The following is an 18,368-nucleotide window of genomic DNA, read 5'->3' on the forward strand; positions in this document are numbered from 1 at the left end:
TGTGATCATGTTGCAAGCTGGAGTCGCTCAGTGCCCCATGTTTGATTTCAGAAACTGTATGAAAGAGTGGTTGGACCAGACAGTAATCCCTATTTAGAGAAGTATTTATGGATGACCTACGTGGTAGGCCAAGAAATCAGCAGGCTATGGATAATAAGAATGCAGCAGTCAAACAACTTTCTGAAAGAACCAAACCTGCCCTGAAGAAAGATGTTTTTACATCACCTTCTGTACAAACATCTTCAGAAGCTTTTGCAGTGCCTCTCCCACCAGACTTAGAAGATGAAGATCTGATGTCGGAGAACATGACTGAGAGAAAACCTAACTACGAGTGGGAGGAGTTGAAGGAACAGTGTTACGGAGAGCAAGACAAGGTAAGGCAGATACCAGAAGAGGGCATAGATCCTTCCCACTCTGACTCCTATGTTTCACGTTGTGCCCCAAAATTAATTCCTTTGTCTCTTTGGGTAATCTGCACTTGTTAGGTCTAAGCAGAGGAATACTTTTGGGGTCAGGGCCACGCAGTCATTTGTGTAACTAGGAAGACAGGTACCTGCAATTAATCTGCAGGCATAAAAAATGCAGGTCTCAAAAGTAGGATGGCAGCAGCCTAGCAGCAAATTTAATGAGCAACATGTAATTTGTTTCATTGGTAACAATTAGCAAATGCTGAACAGAAATCCTAAAATCTGAGATATTTTTACCTGAGGCTCTACTACCTTCATCAGAAATGCAAAGAAAGGTTAATAATAACCTGTGTTGAATATTTGACACTGAAAACAGATTGGTTTTAAGTCTGTGCCATAGTCAAATTCCTTGAGAATGGTTAGGATTTACTAGTTAGTAAACATTGTGATTAAAATAGTGGGGAGGGGTTACCAGTAAGGTTTTAAAATATCTGCCTCCAGTAATGTGTGCTGTCTTTCTCATCTTGGAAGATAAATTTCCTCTGTTTGATTAGATCTGATTGACAGATGTATTTTCAGAGGTGGCTTTCTTAGACAAAGGTGATGGTGAGAATCTTCAGTTTTTCCTTTCAAAAAATCAAGTATGACTGTGCCTGTCCTGTTGGGGTCTATAAAATATTGGTGTTTTCGAAACTGCATTTCTAAATGCAGTAGTCAGACTGGAATGTGGAGAGAGAAACAGGGAGAAGAGACCAAATTGATCTTTATACTCTTCAACTGGGCATATTTAACAGCAGGTGGACCAGTTTTGTAAAGGTCTGGAAATTATTTCGTTTGTTTTGAAAATCAAGAACCTATGTTAGTATCTGGCACGTGTATCAAAACCAAAAAATTACAATAAAACATCTAAAACACATCACTCATATTCATCCTTTACCCTAGCCTAAAATGAGGCAAAGAAAGAAGAGCCATGATGGTCTAAAAGATTTTAGCCACCTGTTAAGGACGCTACAGCAGAATGCTTTTGGTGTCTGAACACAAACTAAATCTTAAACAAAGATTTAATAAACTATTTTGTACTACATTCTGTTATTACTGGGGCTAGTCTCCGTTTGCATATACATACTTCAGTATCTATGGATGAGTGGAAGAAAATGACAGTTATTAAAATAAAAAAAAAAAAAAAAAAAAAAAAGCACACTTAGTATTGAGGTCTCATATTACTCTTTACCTTCTCAGGATAGCTTACAAAGTTTGGTATTTTTACTAAGGATAGTCATTGAGCCAACCTCAACTGACTTTTTTGTATTTACATATACCTGTTTATAACACAAATGTGTAAGAATGCACAGTGATATGACGTACAGCTTGATGCCAGTACATAAGGTTTACTAGAGAATGATTAGCTGGAAAGGATGCCAAAAAGGGGTGTTTTCTTGTGGAAACAACTTATTTTAAATTTATGGAAAATTCACTGTAAGTTTAACTCTAGCAGGCAGCAGAACATACCTTGTACAACCAATACGAAGAAAAGATCCAACCTTGCATTGATCTGATCGACAGCCTAAGAGCTCTCGGAATAGAAAATGACCTGGCTTTGCCCGCAATCGCAGTGATCGGAGACCAGAGCTCTGGGAAAAGCTCTGTCCTAGAAGCCCTGTCTGGCATTGCTCTTCCTAGGGGCAATGGTAAGAACACACCTTCATTGAGTTTTCATCTGAATTTCACTTTGATGAGGTGAAAGGGATCTCCTCCTCTCCTCTCCTCTCCTCTCCTCTCCTCTCCTCTCCTCTCCTCTCCTCTCCTCTCCTCTCCTCTCCTCTCCTCTCCTCTCCTCTCCTCTCCTCTCCTCTCCTCTCCTCTCCTCTCCTCTCCTCTCCTCTCCTTTTACTTTTCCTGAGAACTGGCACAGGTTGCCCAGAGAAGCTGTGGCTGCCCCCTCCCTGGCAGTGTTCAAGGCCAGGTTGGACGGGGCTTGGAGCAACCTGGTCTGGTGGAAGGTGTCCCTGCCCATGGCAGGGGGGGTGGAAATAGGTGATCTTTAAGGTCCCTTCCAATCCAAGCCATTCTATGATTCTATGTAAGTTCTGCAAGTTCTGTCTGAGTTGACAATACGATCTAGCCTTTCAGGCTGAACTTGAGGAAAAGGTTTTCATAGTATGTAGGTGCAGCATTGAAACAGGTCACCCAAAGAGGTGCGAATTTCCATCCTTGGAGGTTTGCAAGACAAGACATGGCTGGACAGAGCTATGGCTGACCTCATCTAGTGCTGGTGATGGTCCTGCTATGAGTGGAAAGTTGGAGGAGACCCCTTTGGCAATGTCTCTTGGAAAATTTCTGTGTCTCTGTGCAAAGTATTAGGCAACCCTGTGTATGTCATGCAGTCCATGTTGTGTTACCTCTGTCTTTGGAATTGCTGCAGGTATTGTTACTCGATGTCCCTTGGAACTTAAACTGAGAAAAATACCTGCCACCCAGGCATGGAAAGGAAAAATTTGTTACCGCAACATCATCATAGAGCTCCAAAATGCATCTGAGGTGGAGAGAGCAATAAGACAAGGTGAGTTGTAATGCATTCCCCTCTGCTTCGGCTTGCTCAATCTCCTCTGAATCCTTTCTGTCCTTTTCTTAGGCTGAGCAGCAGTTCCCATACTAACACAGTGATTGTAGCCATGAGTAACACCAAGAGCTGAATTCAGAGCAGAAGAAACATAATATAACTCGCTCAAGACAGTTACGCTACTTACTACTTCAGTGGTGACAGTACTCCATGATGTCCAATAAAAGCTCAGACTGTGTCCTCAGTTGGACGCTGTCTGCCTGGTTTGGGGAGGTTGTCTGTCAACTTGTAAACATGCAAAGCCCTAAATGGTTCTTGTCATCAGTTCAAAAGCTCAGAGAATCTTGAGGTTTCTGTGGCTTAAATTTTTATGATTTTGGAGAAAATTGCAAGAAGGCAGAGTGGAGGGCGTATAGGCCTTCTGCCAGCTAGTGTGACCACAGCCTCGGTCATTGTCCTTCCCATGACACAGCTTTACTTTCATGATATTTCATGCTGTGTAAGGAACCATTTTTCTTACCCAAAGGGCAGTAAGTACTTGCTCTAAATGTGAAAGCTGGATCATCCTTATTTCCTTGACTAACGCAGTTTTGCAACATTGTTATTTGTCCTAATGTTTCTTTATTAGCTTTTCAATATATTATTTGGATATTTTCAATATATCCTTCCAAAACTGGCAAGGCAAGTGGTATGAACTGATTAAGCTAATTACAGAGCTGAAAATCTCTCATGAGAATGACTGTGGGGTTCCTTGCTTCTCTGTGCTGTTCACAGTTCAAGCATTATTGCCTTACTCAATCTGGGACAAATTACTTCATATCTCAACCTCTCTATCAAAACGTGAAGAATATAAAATAACATCTATTTATCTTTCAAGACGGCCAAGGATTGATTAATGCCTTCAAAATGTCTTGATGTTGAGGAAGCATTTCTAAAACTGAACAGTATTTCATCTGGTCACTTTCACTGTGGTGTGTTTTGTCTGCATATATGAGAGTTCTTAAGTATATACTTTGTAAAATATTACAGTTCACATTCCAAAATGACTCCACGTATCCACATATTGTATAAAAATTTCCTTAGATTTTTGCATAAATGGACTTACCTGCATATCTGAATCTTAAAAAAGCCAGGCCTAAAAGAACCTTAGGTGGTAGTAGGTACTTTCCAAAGTTGTGTTCTGCTTTGCTTTGATGCACTGTTTGAAGCTTGTATTCATTGCCTTGCTCTTTTCTCCTTGCAGCCCAGGATGTTGTGGCTGGTACTAGAGGTGCCATTAGTGGAGAATTAATTTCCCTAGAAATTCGGTCTCCAGATGTCCCAAATCTGACACTAATTGATCTTCCTGGAATTGCCAGAGTGGCTGTGGGGGATCAGCCAAAAGACATTGGGGAACAGGTAAAACTCAGTCTCATATGCCAACCTGTGCACAAGGTCACTTCTGTAACTTATCTCACATGCAAGCCTTTCCTGTAGGAACCTGGACTTATTATGCTAGGCTTCTGAGCCAACAGTAGAGCTATGCTAACAAACAGGCAGGTGTGTTTTTCATGCAAGTAATTGCCTGTCGTTGTAGAGACGGACACAACAACTTATTCAGGCAAGAAGAATCTTTATTACAAGAAGAAAGAATCCTCTTTATTGTCTAACAGACGAATCTCTAACAGACGAATATCTCTTGTCTAACAGACGCTCGCTTTTTATACTCATATCGTGCATCTACATGATTGGTTACAAAGCTTGTTTTTTAACATTGCTATTGGTTAGCATTTATTATACTTCCCCATCTTCCTTATCACATGTTGCTATTGCAGTTCCCACATCCTGCTTCGTGGACAGCAGTTCTTCACGTATTGTTTATTCAGCAAAGTTCCTCCTCTCACAGGTACACCGGAATCTTGCTGAGGTCAAATTCCTCCTCAATCAAGTTGGCGGCAGACCCGCTGCCCTCCCCAACAATTGCCAATAGGAACAATGTAGTCCAGGATCTCCTGCCTGCCCTCCCGTCCTTGTGCAGAAGGGAGCTGCCCACGCTAGCTGTGAAGGAGCCACTTTGAGTGCCTTGACACAGCCTATCCATTTTAGCACAGAATAACCTGGCTATGTCGACCCTCAACACGGTGCTGCCCCCATGTCCCTTGGCTAGACCACAGTCCTGAAGATAGATACATCCCAAAATGAGTCGTCTCTTACCAGTTCTCTGGGTGTATTTGGTAAAGGTGAATATCCAAGTTCTTGTAAGCTCTTCTGGAGCAAGGTGGCAAATTGGCCCTATTATTGGTTTGTTGCTCTGTCACCCCTTTCTTACAGAACACATCAGAATCAGACCCATCCTGTTTTTTCTCATTCCTTAAGGAATCTCAGTAGACCCTTTTGGAAGTAAACAGAATATGCATTAAAGTGGAGGCGATCTCTACTCTTCTGTCTGCTTTTAGAAGAAATGCTGGGGAATGCAAATAAAACTCTTGTTGGACAAGGCCAACTGTGAGGGTGATATGCAGGAGCTGAGTGTATTGTTTCTCCTAAAATACTTTAAAACAGGAACTTGGAATAAGAGTAGCTGAAACTAAATTAGACATATCAACAAAAATGAGATGAGTGCATTGTCTGTGCTTTACTCTCTAAGAGTAATTTCACTTCACAATTAGACAGTAATCTTTATATTGTATTCAGAAGAAAGCAGCAGGTGTGACATGATCCACACATTTCCATCATCCCCAGCTGTTTGAATGCTTCAGAGATGGAAGCTATAGCATTGTAACATGTCAGAAATTGGGATGAATGCGAAGTAGAAAAGAGAGGCACCTTTACCAAACCTCACGAAAAAAAGGGTTAATTTAATTCAGTATAACCACAATAGAGCTGTGTGAACATTTTGCAGTACAACACAAATTACAAGAAACTCTTTTTAGTTTGGCATTGAAATACAGAAACAAAGTCAACTAGATGTCATGTGTGACTTGGTGTTTCTTTTCAGATAGTCTACTGAAATACAAACTAAAAGACATTTGCTCTCCTCGCAGAGATACAAATTTGAGATTTATCGTCATAATCTATCTTGCTTTCTCTCCATAAATATGCACCTAGACACCAGAGCTTTTTTTCTTACATGTGATTATTTATTAAATATATTTAATATTTCCATAATGAAATATTATATTTATGAGAAGTTAAATGTTACATAGCTTTCAGGACAGGCAAAACAACAGTCAAGCCTCATTCATGCTAGATGTTTGGATTAATCTTGACATAGGAAGAGGCTGCATATTTCCACTGACCCATTCCCATGCTATCCCTTAGCATGTAATACTATACTCAGTATATGTGACATTTAATGTCATCAGACAGTGGCTCATATTGCTAGAAATTGTCACATCCTACATGCAATCATCTGATTTCACTGAACTTCATTACCGCTGTATTGCATTGCAGATCAAGATGTTACTTAGAAAAATTATTGGCTGCAAAGAGACACTCAATTTGGTAGTGGTGCCATGTAATGTGGATATTGCAACAACAGAAGCACTGAAAATGGCTCAGGAGGTGGACCCCAGTGGAGAAAGAACATTAGGTGAGGCAATTTTTAAGCTAAAAGTAGAAGAGAAGTGCAAATCTTTTTTCCCATTAAGGTCTGATGTTCTGTATTCCATGCCAGATCTGTGAAATCAGCTACTAGAAGAAGGAAACAAAGAAAACAGCCTAAGTAAACTATTTACAGTTTGAGATAAGTAATTCTAAGAATTTGAAGTTGACTCAATTTTGAGTCAATTTCGGTTTGCAAGGCAAAAGGCATGGTGGGAGGCAAACTATAGAGCAAGTCTTACAGTGCAAAGCCCAGAAGCTGGAAACCTGTTAGGAGAGAGAAAATGAAATGAAGCTGCTTTATAAAACACAGTGCAGGAGTGTTCCCACTCTGGTGGTGGGGTGTCCTATTGGACCTCTCCCACATTTAACTCCTTCACTCAACTAACTTTCTCTTTGTGTAACTTTGCAGGGATCCTAACGAAACCAGACTTGGTGGACAGAGGAACTGAAGAGACTATTATTAACATAATACGCAACCTGGTCATCCCTCTCAAAAAAGGTTACATGATCGTGAGGTGCCGTGGCCAGCAGGACATCCATAACAAACTGACCTTGGCTGCTGCAATCCAGCAGGAGAGAAAGTTCTTTGAGAATCACAAACATTTCAGGTACTTCTCGCAGAAATGACTTAATAGAAAAAGTACTAAAGTCACTTCAAAGTTTCTTGTTGACTTGTTGAGATTTAAATTAGGATTAAAACCGGGTATTAATTATACTCACTATTTCTCGTTGCCCATGTAGTGTTGCATTCCAGTAAGTCAGAAGAATTTTACATGTCACATAAACTGATATATATCTCACCTTAACCCTGGGAGAAGTGCAATGAACTTCAGAAGTTCAGAATAGTCCCAAAGAATTCAAGCTAAGCATCTAAGCATTTCAAGACAAGCATTGAAGAATTTCTGTTCACTGAAAAACACAGTGAAACTCAGCATGAGAAAGGATACTGCCAGTGCTGAGGGCACAAATTTATCTAGATGACTCAGCAGCAAATCAATCATACCGTAGAGAATGGCAGATGAAAAGGGTTTTGAATCATTGTACTTCAGACATACAGAAATAATACAGCAGCACATTAATCTGCTGTTAGATTTTGTGATTATCAGATTCTTCTCTGTTTCCCTTTGCTTAGCCAGTAGCTGTGAAACAAAGCTTGCATAAAAGCCATGGTGCCCAGAGTCCTGGGTTGCTACCACATCTGTACTAGAACTCCCCCGAGGGCCCTTTCTCTACTCAATTTGTGTAGTAGAACTAGTGAAAACAAAGCAGAGCATCAGTGCTGCCTCCTTGCCCTACACACAGGGTCTATCCAAAACCACCTTTTCCTCTTTTTCACAGCATTCTTATGGAAGAAGGAAGGGCTACTGTCCCTCATTTGGCAGAGAAGCTCACAAATGAACTTGTGGGACATATTAAAGTAAGTAACAGAGGTGCCATACTAAGCTGTTTGTATCAGTTACTATGTAAAAATAAGTTCAGCCCTTCAACATTGGATTGCATTTTTATATGCATAGATAGTACTTAATTATCCTTCAATCCAGCAATCTGAGAACAAATTGAACTGAGAGTGAGAGGTAAAGAAATCCATGCTCTGTCCTCAGGTTTGCCTTTAAGCTGAACATTGACAACAGGCAAACCATTTCATCTACTTGTGACTCATAACTCCAGCCTGTTCAATGACAGCCATGATATTTCGTTTGTGAAGAGTGTTGATTGGCTGGGTGATAAGTTACTGCTATGAGCTTACTAAAACGCAATAACTTAAAATGTCTTCTAACTCTCAAGTAAGATCTGTTTTATTATATTACTGTATTAATGTAAGTATATTGGGGTTTTAGTTTTATATATGTGTATCTGTAACTTAACTTATTCCATTAAGGGAAAATGCTAAAATACAGGGAACCTCTAAATTCAGTCCTGAAGGAGAAAAGAAAATGTTATTATTTAACCTTACATAAAATAAGCAACTAAACAGCCATGTTCAATTAGGTGTTTATCAGGAACGGAGGGGTCAGTATATTCCCTGCATCCCCACCTTCCTGGGGCAACCTGTGAGGACATAGTTTTTGGCTCACTGTAGGTGAAATGTTGCCTTACTGCAGCTTCTCTGCCCACCTCACAGTGACATCCAGCTTGATTTCTCAGGGAGATCCTAGTTCCCTGTCTTCTCTCAATGAAGGCCATATTTGCACTTCCATTCTATCTCACTATCACGTGTGGGATACAAAGACAGCGAGCTCTTGGACTCCTAAGAGCAGCAAAGGTCACATGTAGGTGTAGGCTACTCTTAGAGCGATATTGTTTTCCTTCAAAACCAGACATGTTCAACCTACCTAAATGTCCTTCTTTACTGTCTACCCCCCAGAAAACTTTGCCAACACTAGAGAACCAAGTACATGAGGTTCTCCAAAAAACGTTACAGGATCTACAAAAATACAGAAGAGGCACACCCACAACAGAGCCTGAGAAGCTGATTTTCCTCACAGATGTAAGTATCGGTACAGAACAGAGCGAGGAGGTAAATATGGGAGAAAAAGAAACCACCTAAACTTAGCAAAACATTGGCATGGACCACCAGGAAGCTTATGGTATCTGTCACTGAAGTGTTTTGAGTAACATAGACAAACCTCTGGCAGAAATACATCATACCTGCAAAAAATAATGGACCACAGGAATTCATGGCCCCTTCTATCAACTTTTTTCCTGCGATTATGAGACAAGAGAACTGAACAACAACTCGGTTGATTGGTCACCTCAGAGAGGGAAAACTTACATTCCTGCCTGCCCAACATTTTGAGGGGATTCCATTGTTTACACCACTCATAAGACCAAATGCATTCCTGATATCAAAATATGGTTTGCGAGTCCATCTTAGTGTCTCATTTTGGGGAGCTAATCCCTCACAGTAAACTTTCAGCAGGCCAGCAGAGATACTCAGGAAGGCTCATCAGCCTTCAAAGACTTCATACAAGTCTGGTAAATTAGAATTTAGTAAATGGTTCTAAGAGTCCACGGGAGAACAACAAAAACACATCAAAACAGAACAAAAAAAAATAGTATCAACTTTGTTCTCCTCTAGCTGTTCTGGTTTTGAAAACAAAAAAAAAAATCAAAAAAAGCCAAAACCCAGGAGCTAAGAGCATCAAAGAAGTAAGGAAGGGATATTTTCAGTGAACCATGTCCCTGCTTTAACATCAAATGATGCAGATTTACTTAACATATGCAAAGTTAGTCTGAAGAAATTAAACTTTACTACATTGCTCACTTTGTTCTTTAATTCATTACAGTTGATCAAACTCTTTAATCAAGACATCTGTCTGGCAATGCGTGGAGAGGAACAGTTGTTTGGAAATGAAATCAGACTGTTTGCAAAAATCCGCAGAGAGTTTCAAACATGGCAAGTGATTCTCCTAGAGTGTGCTGCAAAGGGTAAGCATAGAAAACCATCATTTGTAGCTAACCTGAGATTCCATTTCCTTGCATTTAAATCAAGACACAGCATCATCAACAGGTTGTTTTGAAGAAAGCAAAAAACAAGAAGCCAGCAGCATTCAGCTGTTGTAGTGTTAGGCAAGTTATGCTTTGGTCCTTGGGGTCAAAGACCCAGCTTGCATTAAATGCTGTCATTACAGAGAGATCAGTGGATGTCTCTCTTCTCCAAGCAAAACAGTAAAATCAAGATTGTGGACAGAACTAGTTGGTGATTCTCTGAACCAATCTTCTAAATAACAGCAACAAAACCAACACCAACACCAAAAATAACAACAACAATAATAATAATAATAATAATAAAAATCTATATAATAAAGGTAGTAGTAGCAGTAGTATTTTGGTCTTTTTTGTTCTATTTAAGCTCTCATTTAAGGTGTGGGGAAAACAATTCTGAGTCTGAAATAATCACAGCCTTGTAAAGAGTACCCCTTTCTGTGCATCACCCACCTTGCTGTTTAACTGAACTCAGTTCTAAACTTAGGTGTAGGGTGATACACCCAGACTGACCTTCTGCTATATACTCGACATCTTTGGCAGCATCTTTTTCACATCTTTCAGAGACTCCATCATTTACTCCTAGAGATGAAATAACATCAGCTGCCAGTCAAGCAGTAGCTCTTGAAACAGGTTATTCTGGTCTTTGATGCACATCTATGATAACATCACTAATGACTCTAAAATGGTAGGTACAAACAGGCTGCAAAGGTGCCATCAGTCAGAGACAAATATTTGTATATACATGCATATATGTGAAAAGAGACAGGCAGACAGACAGACATTTGTCTATGTGAATGTCTCTTATGCCCCATCCATGAAGTACGAAGCCAGTCAACATGATTTTATGGAAAGGAATAAAAGAGTAAGATAATGAAGGCATGAAGAAATTGATGTAAGACTGCAGAAAGCACTAGCAGAAGGATGTAGCTTCTTCAGAGGACAAAGAGCGACTCAGTTGCACAAGATGCACGAGGTACCATGTGGCAGCAGAACCACAGTGTGGAATTCTCTAGGCATTTGCAGGTTATCCCCATTGATATAAACTAATACATCCAACTTCACAATAGGATCAGGGGAGCAGCATACAGCAACTCTTAGACAGCTCTTGATGACAATATGGTAACCCAAAATCATGTGTACATATGCTTAAGTGAAGGAGTTACATGTGCAGCAGGGTAAGTTCACTTGCATAGCTTGAAAACTAAAGGCAGCTTTAGCAAGCCCTTCCTTAGCAAAAACCATTGTTATCAGGCACCACTAGGATTTCTGAAGGTAAATCACTGCATGTCAGATGATTCTCTTTAACTTCAGCTTCCTTATGATGAATGAAAGTATTAAAAATAGCAGATACTTTGGATAGTTAAAACCTTGAACTTTCTGTCGCAAAGCTGATAGATGTTCTTTTGGCCATGTTACAGCTTTGTACTACCTTAACTGTACAGGTACGTTTTCAAACTCTGAACCAGATACTCCACATCTACTTCTGTCTTTTCTTTTTTTTTTTGTTTTTTGTTTTATTATTATTCAGCCATGGACTCATATTCCTGAATGTTATAATTGAATGCATTCAGGGCTCAACTTCTCCTTCCACATCTGCACTTGATTCATGATTCACAAATCTGACCCTGAAACAGGGCAATGTCAAAACCTTTCAAAACACACAGAAACACATCTTTACTTGAATATGTAAACTAATATGAAGGGATATCCCTCATCTGAGATGGCAAGTTTGTATAATGTAAACAAAGAAATATTGACTGTGATACCTTAAATAGCCAACAGTAGATTTCCTGGGGTGACTGTTTAGTAAGTTTGGGTTTTTGTTTTGTTCTGGGTTTTTTAAAACTCAGAAGTGACTGGTAATGGCCACTTTTATGAGGGTAGCAGTGCCAAGAAGAATCAGTATTTTTGAGCACCATCATAATTTCTGGATTGCTTTCTGTCAGTTAGATGCTTGATCCAGTGTGAGATGGCTCATTCACTGAGTGATACTGTGTGTTATCTCAGTTTTGTAGTAACAGTATTTCTTGAAAGATTGTCTCAAGTTTTTCTTCTCAAGAGCATTTAAAAGAGGAGAAATAGACTTTCTTATTAAATATGAAATTTATAAACTGAGTGATAGAGTAGTAAAGCAATGTTTTTTTAATATTACAGTTAAAAAAAATGTACCCAGCAAAGTGTGGAAATACGAAGACCAGTATCGTGGACGGGAGCTCCCAGCCTTCACGAATTACAGGACATTTGAGGATGTCATAAAAGAGCAAATCATAGAACTGGAGGAGCCAGCCGTTGAGATACTGCACAACGTGATCAGTACGTCTTGCAGATCACATGAGGCTATTGCGTGGGAGACACTGGTGGGCCTGACAATTTTTTTCCAGGATAAGCTGACGTTCTCACTGCTGGAGCAAGAGCTCCAGCCAGGATACTTCCAAGTGGGGAATTGAATCTGATCCAACTTGGGGGCTTGCTTCCTCTCTAGAGTCTCCAATCTCTCTACAGGTGGCCTCCAGCATTTGTTAATACTTTTTCCAGTGGCTGGTTAGAAAGTTAACTACAATAAATTACACAATAAAGGAATAGTATAGTAGAAATACCTTGTGCCAGCCAAGCAGCTTGGTATTCCCAGCCTAGGGAGTGGCATTCACAAACATGAACTGAGAACCCAGCATCCTTGCCAGTACTTTGCATGACATTGAGTATTATACAGTGACTGCTGGGGCTGGGGGAAAGGGTACGTAGTTCATCCAGTAAAAAACACCCAGAGAAAAAGTATGTCATGATCCTGTCTCTCCTACGTTTGCCTTAGAAGGCAGCTATGGCGTCTGTGCCAGACTCAGCGCTCTGTACTATATGCACCAGCCCCTCTTCCTGGGGAGGCCACTCAGAGGGTGAGATGCAGATATGGCCACACAGCTGAAGGATGTCACATCTGGTCAGACACAGCTGTAAGCACAGATATTGCTTTACCAAGGAAATCTCAGTGATACTCAATCTCTCAGGTGTTAAGTGGTTACAGGAGGTCTTTAATGGCTCATACTCTTGGACCTAGAAATCTACATTCCTACTTGGTTTTATTGGTCATAAAGACATAGTGCATCAGTACAGCTGCTTAGCTATTTCTGGATGAATACAGAAAATTAGTAGTTTTTCCAAGTCTCATATTAACAATAGCTTAAAACCTCACTTGTTTACCTGACTTTGTGTCTGTTCTTCCCTTAGGACTGGTTCAAGAGAAATTTGTGGAACTCACTAAAAGGCACTTTGCTAATTTTCACAATCTAAACAGAGCTGCTAAGGTGAGACACTACCTTTAACCTGAGTTAAGACAAGAGTAGGACAGAATGGCATTTGTAAATACAGCCATGCTTACAGTACCTATCCCATTGCATTACCCTTATGCAAGCGTGGAATTTCTTGCAGACCTACAGTTTTTACAAAATAAGGAAGAGCCTAAAAATGATAGCATGTTTATAATGGCACTAATGAAAGTGCATTTTGCCTTTCAGTACAACTTTGAGAAGATCTGAAACATACACTCTTCATTCATTCTGATCACATTCTTGACACATACAACACAATGCAAAGAAAACCTGGTTTGACTGCCTTGAAGAATTTATAACTAATTTCAAATTTAAGTCCTGCGCTTATTTGTTAATCCTCAGAGCATTAAACAGTGCTTTTCCCTCTCAGAAAGGCAATCCAGGCTGTTAGCCAGCAGGAATCTCATCTTTGATAAAAGGGAGCAGCAGCAGACAAGCCAAAACTCATTCAACTATGAGAGAGTTAGAAGGTGACTGTTCACAGTTTGGGGGATTACATGTTTTAGGGTGGAGCTAAATGATACAGATGTCATTCAAGGCCTTTGCTCAGAAAGAGCATTGAAGAAGAGATGAGAAGCAATGCTGGACAGCCAGGAAGCAGAGTCTGCTCACAGGGTACTGCTTAAAAAGGAAACTCAAAGGCAAACATGAGTGAAATAGATGGTTTGCTATTTGACTTGCATGGCCAAACCCTACTGAGCTCCCAGGACAACCATACAGCAAGCAAACAAGCTAGTTCAGCCAAACACAGAGGGGAAGGTCTTTAGGCCTTGGTGAGAGGAATGAAGAGGGAGGAAGTTCTAGTAGTCAGTGAACATGAGAAAAAAGATAGGATGCTTTCACAGGGATGCTATTTGAGGATGCATTTTGAGGATGACTGAGGGAACTTTGTTGCCCCCACAGATTTTTAGGTGGAAGTATCAAAAAGGCCAGAAAGCATCAGATTACTGCAATAAAAGCGCCAGTGAGAGGTTAGACGGTTGGTGCGCTGACAGCAGATAGGAGACTGCAATTTCTGAGAAGGGCAGGAAAGGCAGTGGAGTTCACATCAGTGCCTGCTGTCACTGCCTACTGCAAGAGGGAGACACAAACAAAACCATGCAAAAACCGAAGACAGGCTGCAGGCTGAACTCATGGCTGGCCATTGCTGCTTGTTCCCGTCAACCTTTTATTTTCCATCGGGGTCCAAGCACCAGGTTTTGACTAATCCCACTCATGTTTAAGGAGGGGACAAACCCACCACATTTTCCTACTATTTCACAACAGAGCAACCAGAATCTAAAGCATTACTCCATGTTCTCAAGAGCCAGTCTGGGATTAGACAGTGCTGCAACAAGGACTGTTGAACACTGTGCCCACCTTGCCGTTCCCTGGGGACACTGTTAAGCACCGGCACCTTTGCACAGGATGCAAATGTCTGAGAAATTATTGGTTTTTCTTTCCTAGACCAGAATTGAAGACATTAGAGAGAAACAAGCAGCGGTGGCTGAAAGACATATCCAGACCCAGTTTAAAATGGAGAGAATTGTATATTGCCAAGATGACCTTTACAGTAATGATTTAAACTCTGTTAAGGTAGAAAACGCTACCAAAGCTGGCAATGGGAAAGAGCTGCCGTTTGGATCTGTTCTGAATCAAGAGCCCTCCTTTGTCCAGGAAATGGTTTCTCACACGAAGGCCTATTTCAATGTGAGTTTACAGACTACAATATAGCAGTTTTTCTGCACCCTAAATGTTATAGCATATTTCTCTTATCCAGATATAACTGTAGTTGATATGAGTCTTTCATGCAATACTACCACTATGCAGGCAATAGTAGCCAGAGGGTATAAGTTTCTCATCCAGGTACATGCAGTTTCAGTACAAATTATTTGGAGATTCTGGCCAGTGATGAAAATGCCAGGACAAAGCTGGTCTGATGGGCTGTGTCAGCACAGTCGCAGGGGAGTAGTTGCCCTCTGCAGGATATGGCGACTAGAAATGCCTGCAGGTTTTTAAAATGACAGCTGGCTCTTAAGCCACTTGCTAGCTACCCCCCAGCCGGGCATGGCTCCCTACTGCAGCTGCCCCTCACTCAGGGAATATGCCATCAGCAAGTGGAGTCCTCTTCTCATCCTCTTCCAGCCTTTCATAGAGGTGACTCCCTGTCTCCTACACAGCCCCACACCAGTAGAATGTTCTCTTGCTGGCTTTCTGATGGGGACAAGTGTCAGGGGGGGGAAAGGACAGTAACTTCCCAGCATGGAGGAGAGAATAGGATGGAAAAGAGCCCTTGGCCCTGTAATTCGAAGTTATTGATATTCAGTTAAAGGCAAGCCCCCCTCTCCAACAAAGGCAGAAATAGTTCCAGGATTGCTTTCCCCACTGCAAGTTTGTCTCATGGTTTTCAAATAACACTGATTTCCATAAACTTAACGACATTATGTACAGCACTTCATTGTTTGGCACAGTGTCTGAGAGCTCAGGTCAACCTCAAGCCCCTCTGCATATTCCTGCTGCCAGCAGAACGTCGTGTCAGTGGCTTGCGGTCAGATCCTAAACTAATGCAGCAGGAGGAGTGATAATAAAATGTTAAGCTAAAAAGGATTCAGCTATCTGTAGAGATCAGAGTGCGTATGCTGTACTGCAGATAGCTTCATAGAAGTTGTCTCTGAAGACAAATGGGATGTTTTAACAAAGGATCATGTTAAAGAAACGCAGCAAAAAGAACACGCAGTATCAGGATTTGCTTTTGAACTTTGTTTTGTAAAACTCCCTCAGAAAGCAACAAGCTCAATATTAATAAAGCATTAAGGTAGGTAGCAACTCACCTTGAATTTCAATAGCAAGGTTTTGACAAATTCATGCAATTAAATGTTCAGGTTGCTCAGGCTGATGGAAAACCAGCAGCTTTCAGAGAACAAGAGACAAAGGCAGAACTGCATAAGCTCTTCCCTCCTGCCTCACTATATTCTACTATAACATAAATGTCTTGGATGTTAGCTACACATTTCTGTAAATGTCCTAAGTGCAATTTCAACAATAACAAATGTCAGTGCATCATACCTCCACGACATTTATGCAAAGCCAAATACACTTTGCATGAGATGAAATCTCTTAAGTGTCCATGGCCTTTGAAAATGGCATGCATGAATCTGCGTTGTCTATGGCAGGACTGTCAAGATTTTGAGTAGAGTTTGGCTCCAGAATACCACCCATATTTAAAGCACCTAGGCTTCCTCCCGTCATGGTCAGTAGTGCCTAGAGAATATGTAGGCTCAATAAGTGCTTTACCTGACTCAGCTGAATTGCTTGCTATTGACTAGATGTCTGCAAACTAATTCCTAACTTTTAGATCTTTAGGCACAAAAGAGTCTCATAGCAAACACTTTTTAATTCCTAGAAGCACCCTTAAATAGTAACTCAGTACAACATTTTAAAAGGTGCTGTCACTTCTTGCCAGATTACCTATAGCCCCTTCCTTTTTTAGTTCCTTTTTGGGAAACAAGTCTTCTGCCTTTTCTTCCCCTTCTTGCAGGGAGCAAGTAAACGCCTCTCCAATCAGATACCTCTGATTATCCTGTCTTCTGCCCTTCATGATTTTGGGGATAACTTACAGACCGCAATGTTGCATCTTTTGCAAGAAAGAGACAAGCTAAGCCAACTCCTTCAGGAGGACAGTGAAGCTGCTAAACACAGGAGCTACCTCAGTCAACGAGTTAATCGTCTCGCCAAAGCCTATCAGTACCTGAGAGACTTCACCTCGCTGTAGATTTATTTTTCAGAAGTATTTTTCTACTCTTGCTTTCTAGCATTTTCTAGCCTAAAATCCCCCTAGAAATGTAATGCCAGCACAGACCTTTAGCACTCATTTCTAAGGTTCAGTTCTGCTTTTTTTTCCATAAGCACCTACATGCAGACACCTACTCATGTAAAGTGCTCTGGTGGGGGAGTTGTGATTAAATAAATGTTACCCTATTTTTTAGAATTTGCTTCATGAACGCTGTATAATCATTGAAACAATTATTAAAAAGCTAGAGCTCTAAGAGTTGTTGTGTTTTTTTTTTTTTTAAATTAAGATTAGGACTTTCAGCTGTCTAACTCACAAACTGTAGAAATCAGATTATCTAACTTTCCTAGACGAAGCTTAGCACACAACCCTAGAAGTCCACCACTCCCCTTTGTGTTTTTGCCTTACTGTGATGGTTGTCGTTTCTGCTGTCACCTGAAAGGTGAGCCTGCAAGGTATAGTCACTGTTAAATTCCAGCCCAGTATGTACAGGGTGGGGTGGGCATGAAACAGTTCCAGCCTAGAGGGAAAGGAAAGATTGGTGTATCTACAGGATGCCGATGGTTCTGTTTCTCCTTTTTCAGTCCTCTGATTTGTAGAGAAAGGCTTTCTTTGAATGCCTAGAGCATCACCTCAAATTTTGGGACTGTTGGGCAATTGAGCAGATGGCAGGATTTGGATATCCAAAGGGATTAAACCACCCAGGATGTTAAACATCAGAAGGGTGTCTCAGCATGTTAATTGCTGCCTTTCTCCTTCCCCTCGCCCAAGGCAAGGAGAACCTTTCTAAAAGCTTTCATTTCGTGAAAACCAGTGCAAAATATAATACGGCACCCTGTATTCATTACATCTTCCATATGTAGGATTTTTTTTTCTGGGCAAAGCTGTGTTTTGTGCAGCAAGAGTAATGCCCATTCAGCTAAAAAATATGTGCTTGTACAGTGTGCCACACAGTAATTTCCAAGATGCTTAGAAGAGAAGCCTTCTCTTCAGGCTAGAAATGATAGGTGTTTGACCCTGACATGAAACTACAGCAGCAGATGGCTGGCATCTGTGGACGCAGCATTCACCTCAGTACAGCATACAGCTTTCTTAACCTTGTTTAGTACTACTGCCATTTTTCCACATTTCAGTATACTGTTTTGATACTACTGACTTACAGTGCTGCAGATCAGAAGCCATAAAAAATCCTGGTAACATAACAACTTTATTTAATTTCTATTTTGAAAGTACTT

At 40.7% G+C, this 18,368-nt stretch overlaps 1 protein-coding gene across 1 annotated transcript; it reads left to right on the forward strand.

The window, feature by feature from the left end:
• Positions 1-146: 146 nt before the first annotated feature.
• LOC141971728 (interferon-induced GTP-binding protein Mx-like) lies at positions 147-17,450 on the forward strand. Its single transcript, XM_074929269.1, has 13 exons — positions 147-374; positions 1,900-2,095; positions 2,830-2,967; positions 4,211-4,365; positions 6,400-6,538; positions 6,962-7,160; positions 7,891-7,969; positions 8,918-9,040; positions 9,840-9,981; positions 12,196-12,354; positions 13,264-13,340; positions 14,811-15,053; positions 16,882-17,450. The coding sequence occupies exons 1-13, from the start codon at positions 147-149 to the stop codon at positions 17,113-17,115; spliced, it is 2,112 nt and encodes a 703-aa protein (XP_074785370.1). The 3' UTR covers positions 17,116-17,450.
• The last annotated feature ends 918 nt before the right edge of the window (positions 17,451-18,368 follow it).

Source organism: Athene noctua, chromosome 1 (genome assembly GCF_965140245.1).
Source record: "Athene noctua chromosome 1, bAthNoc1.hap1.1, whole genome shotgun sequence".
In the NCBI taxonomy this organism is placed as follows: Eukaryota; Metazoa; Chordata; class Aves; order Strigiformes; family Strigidae; genus Athene; species Athene noctua.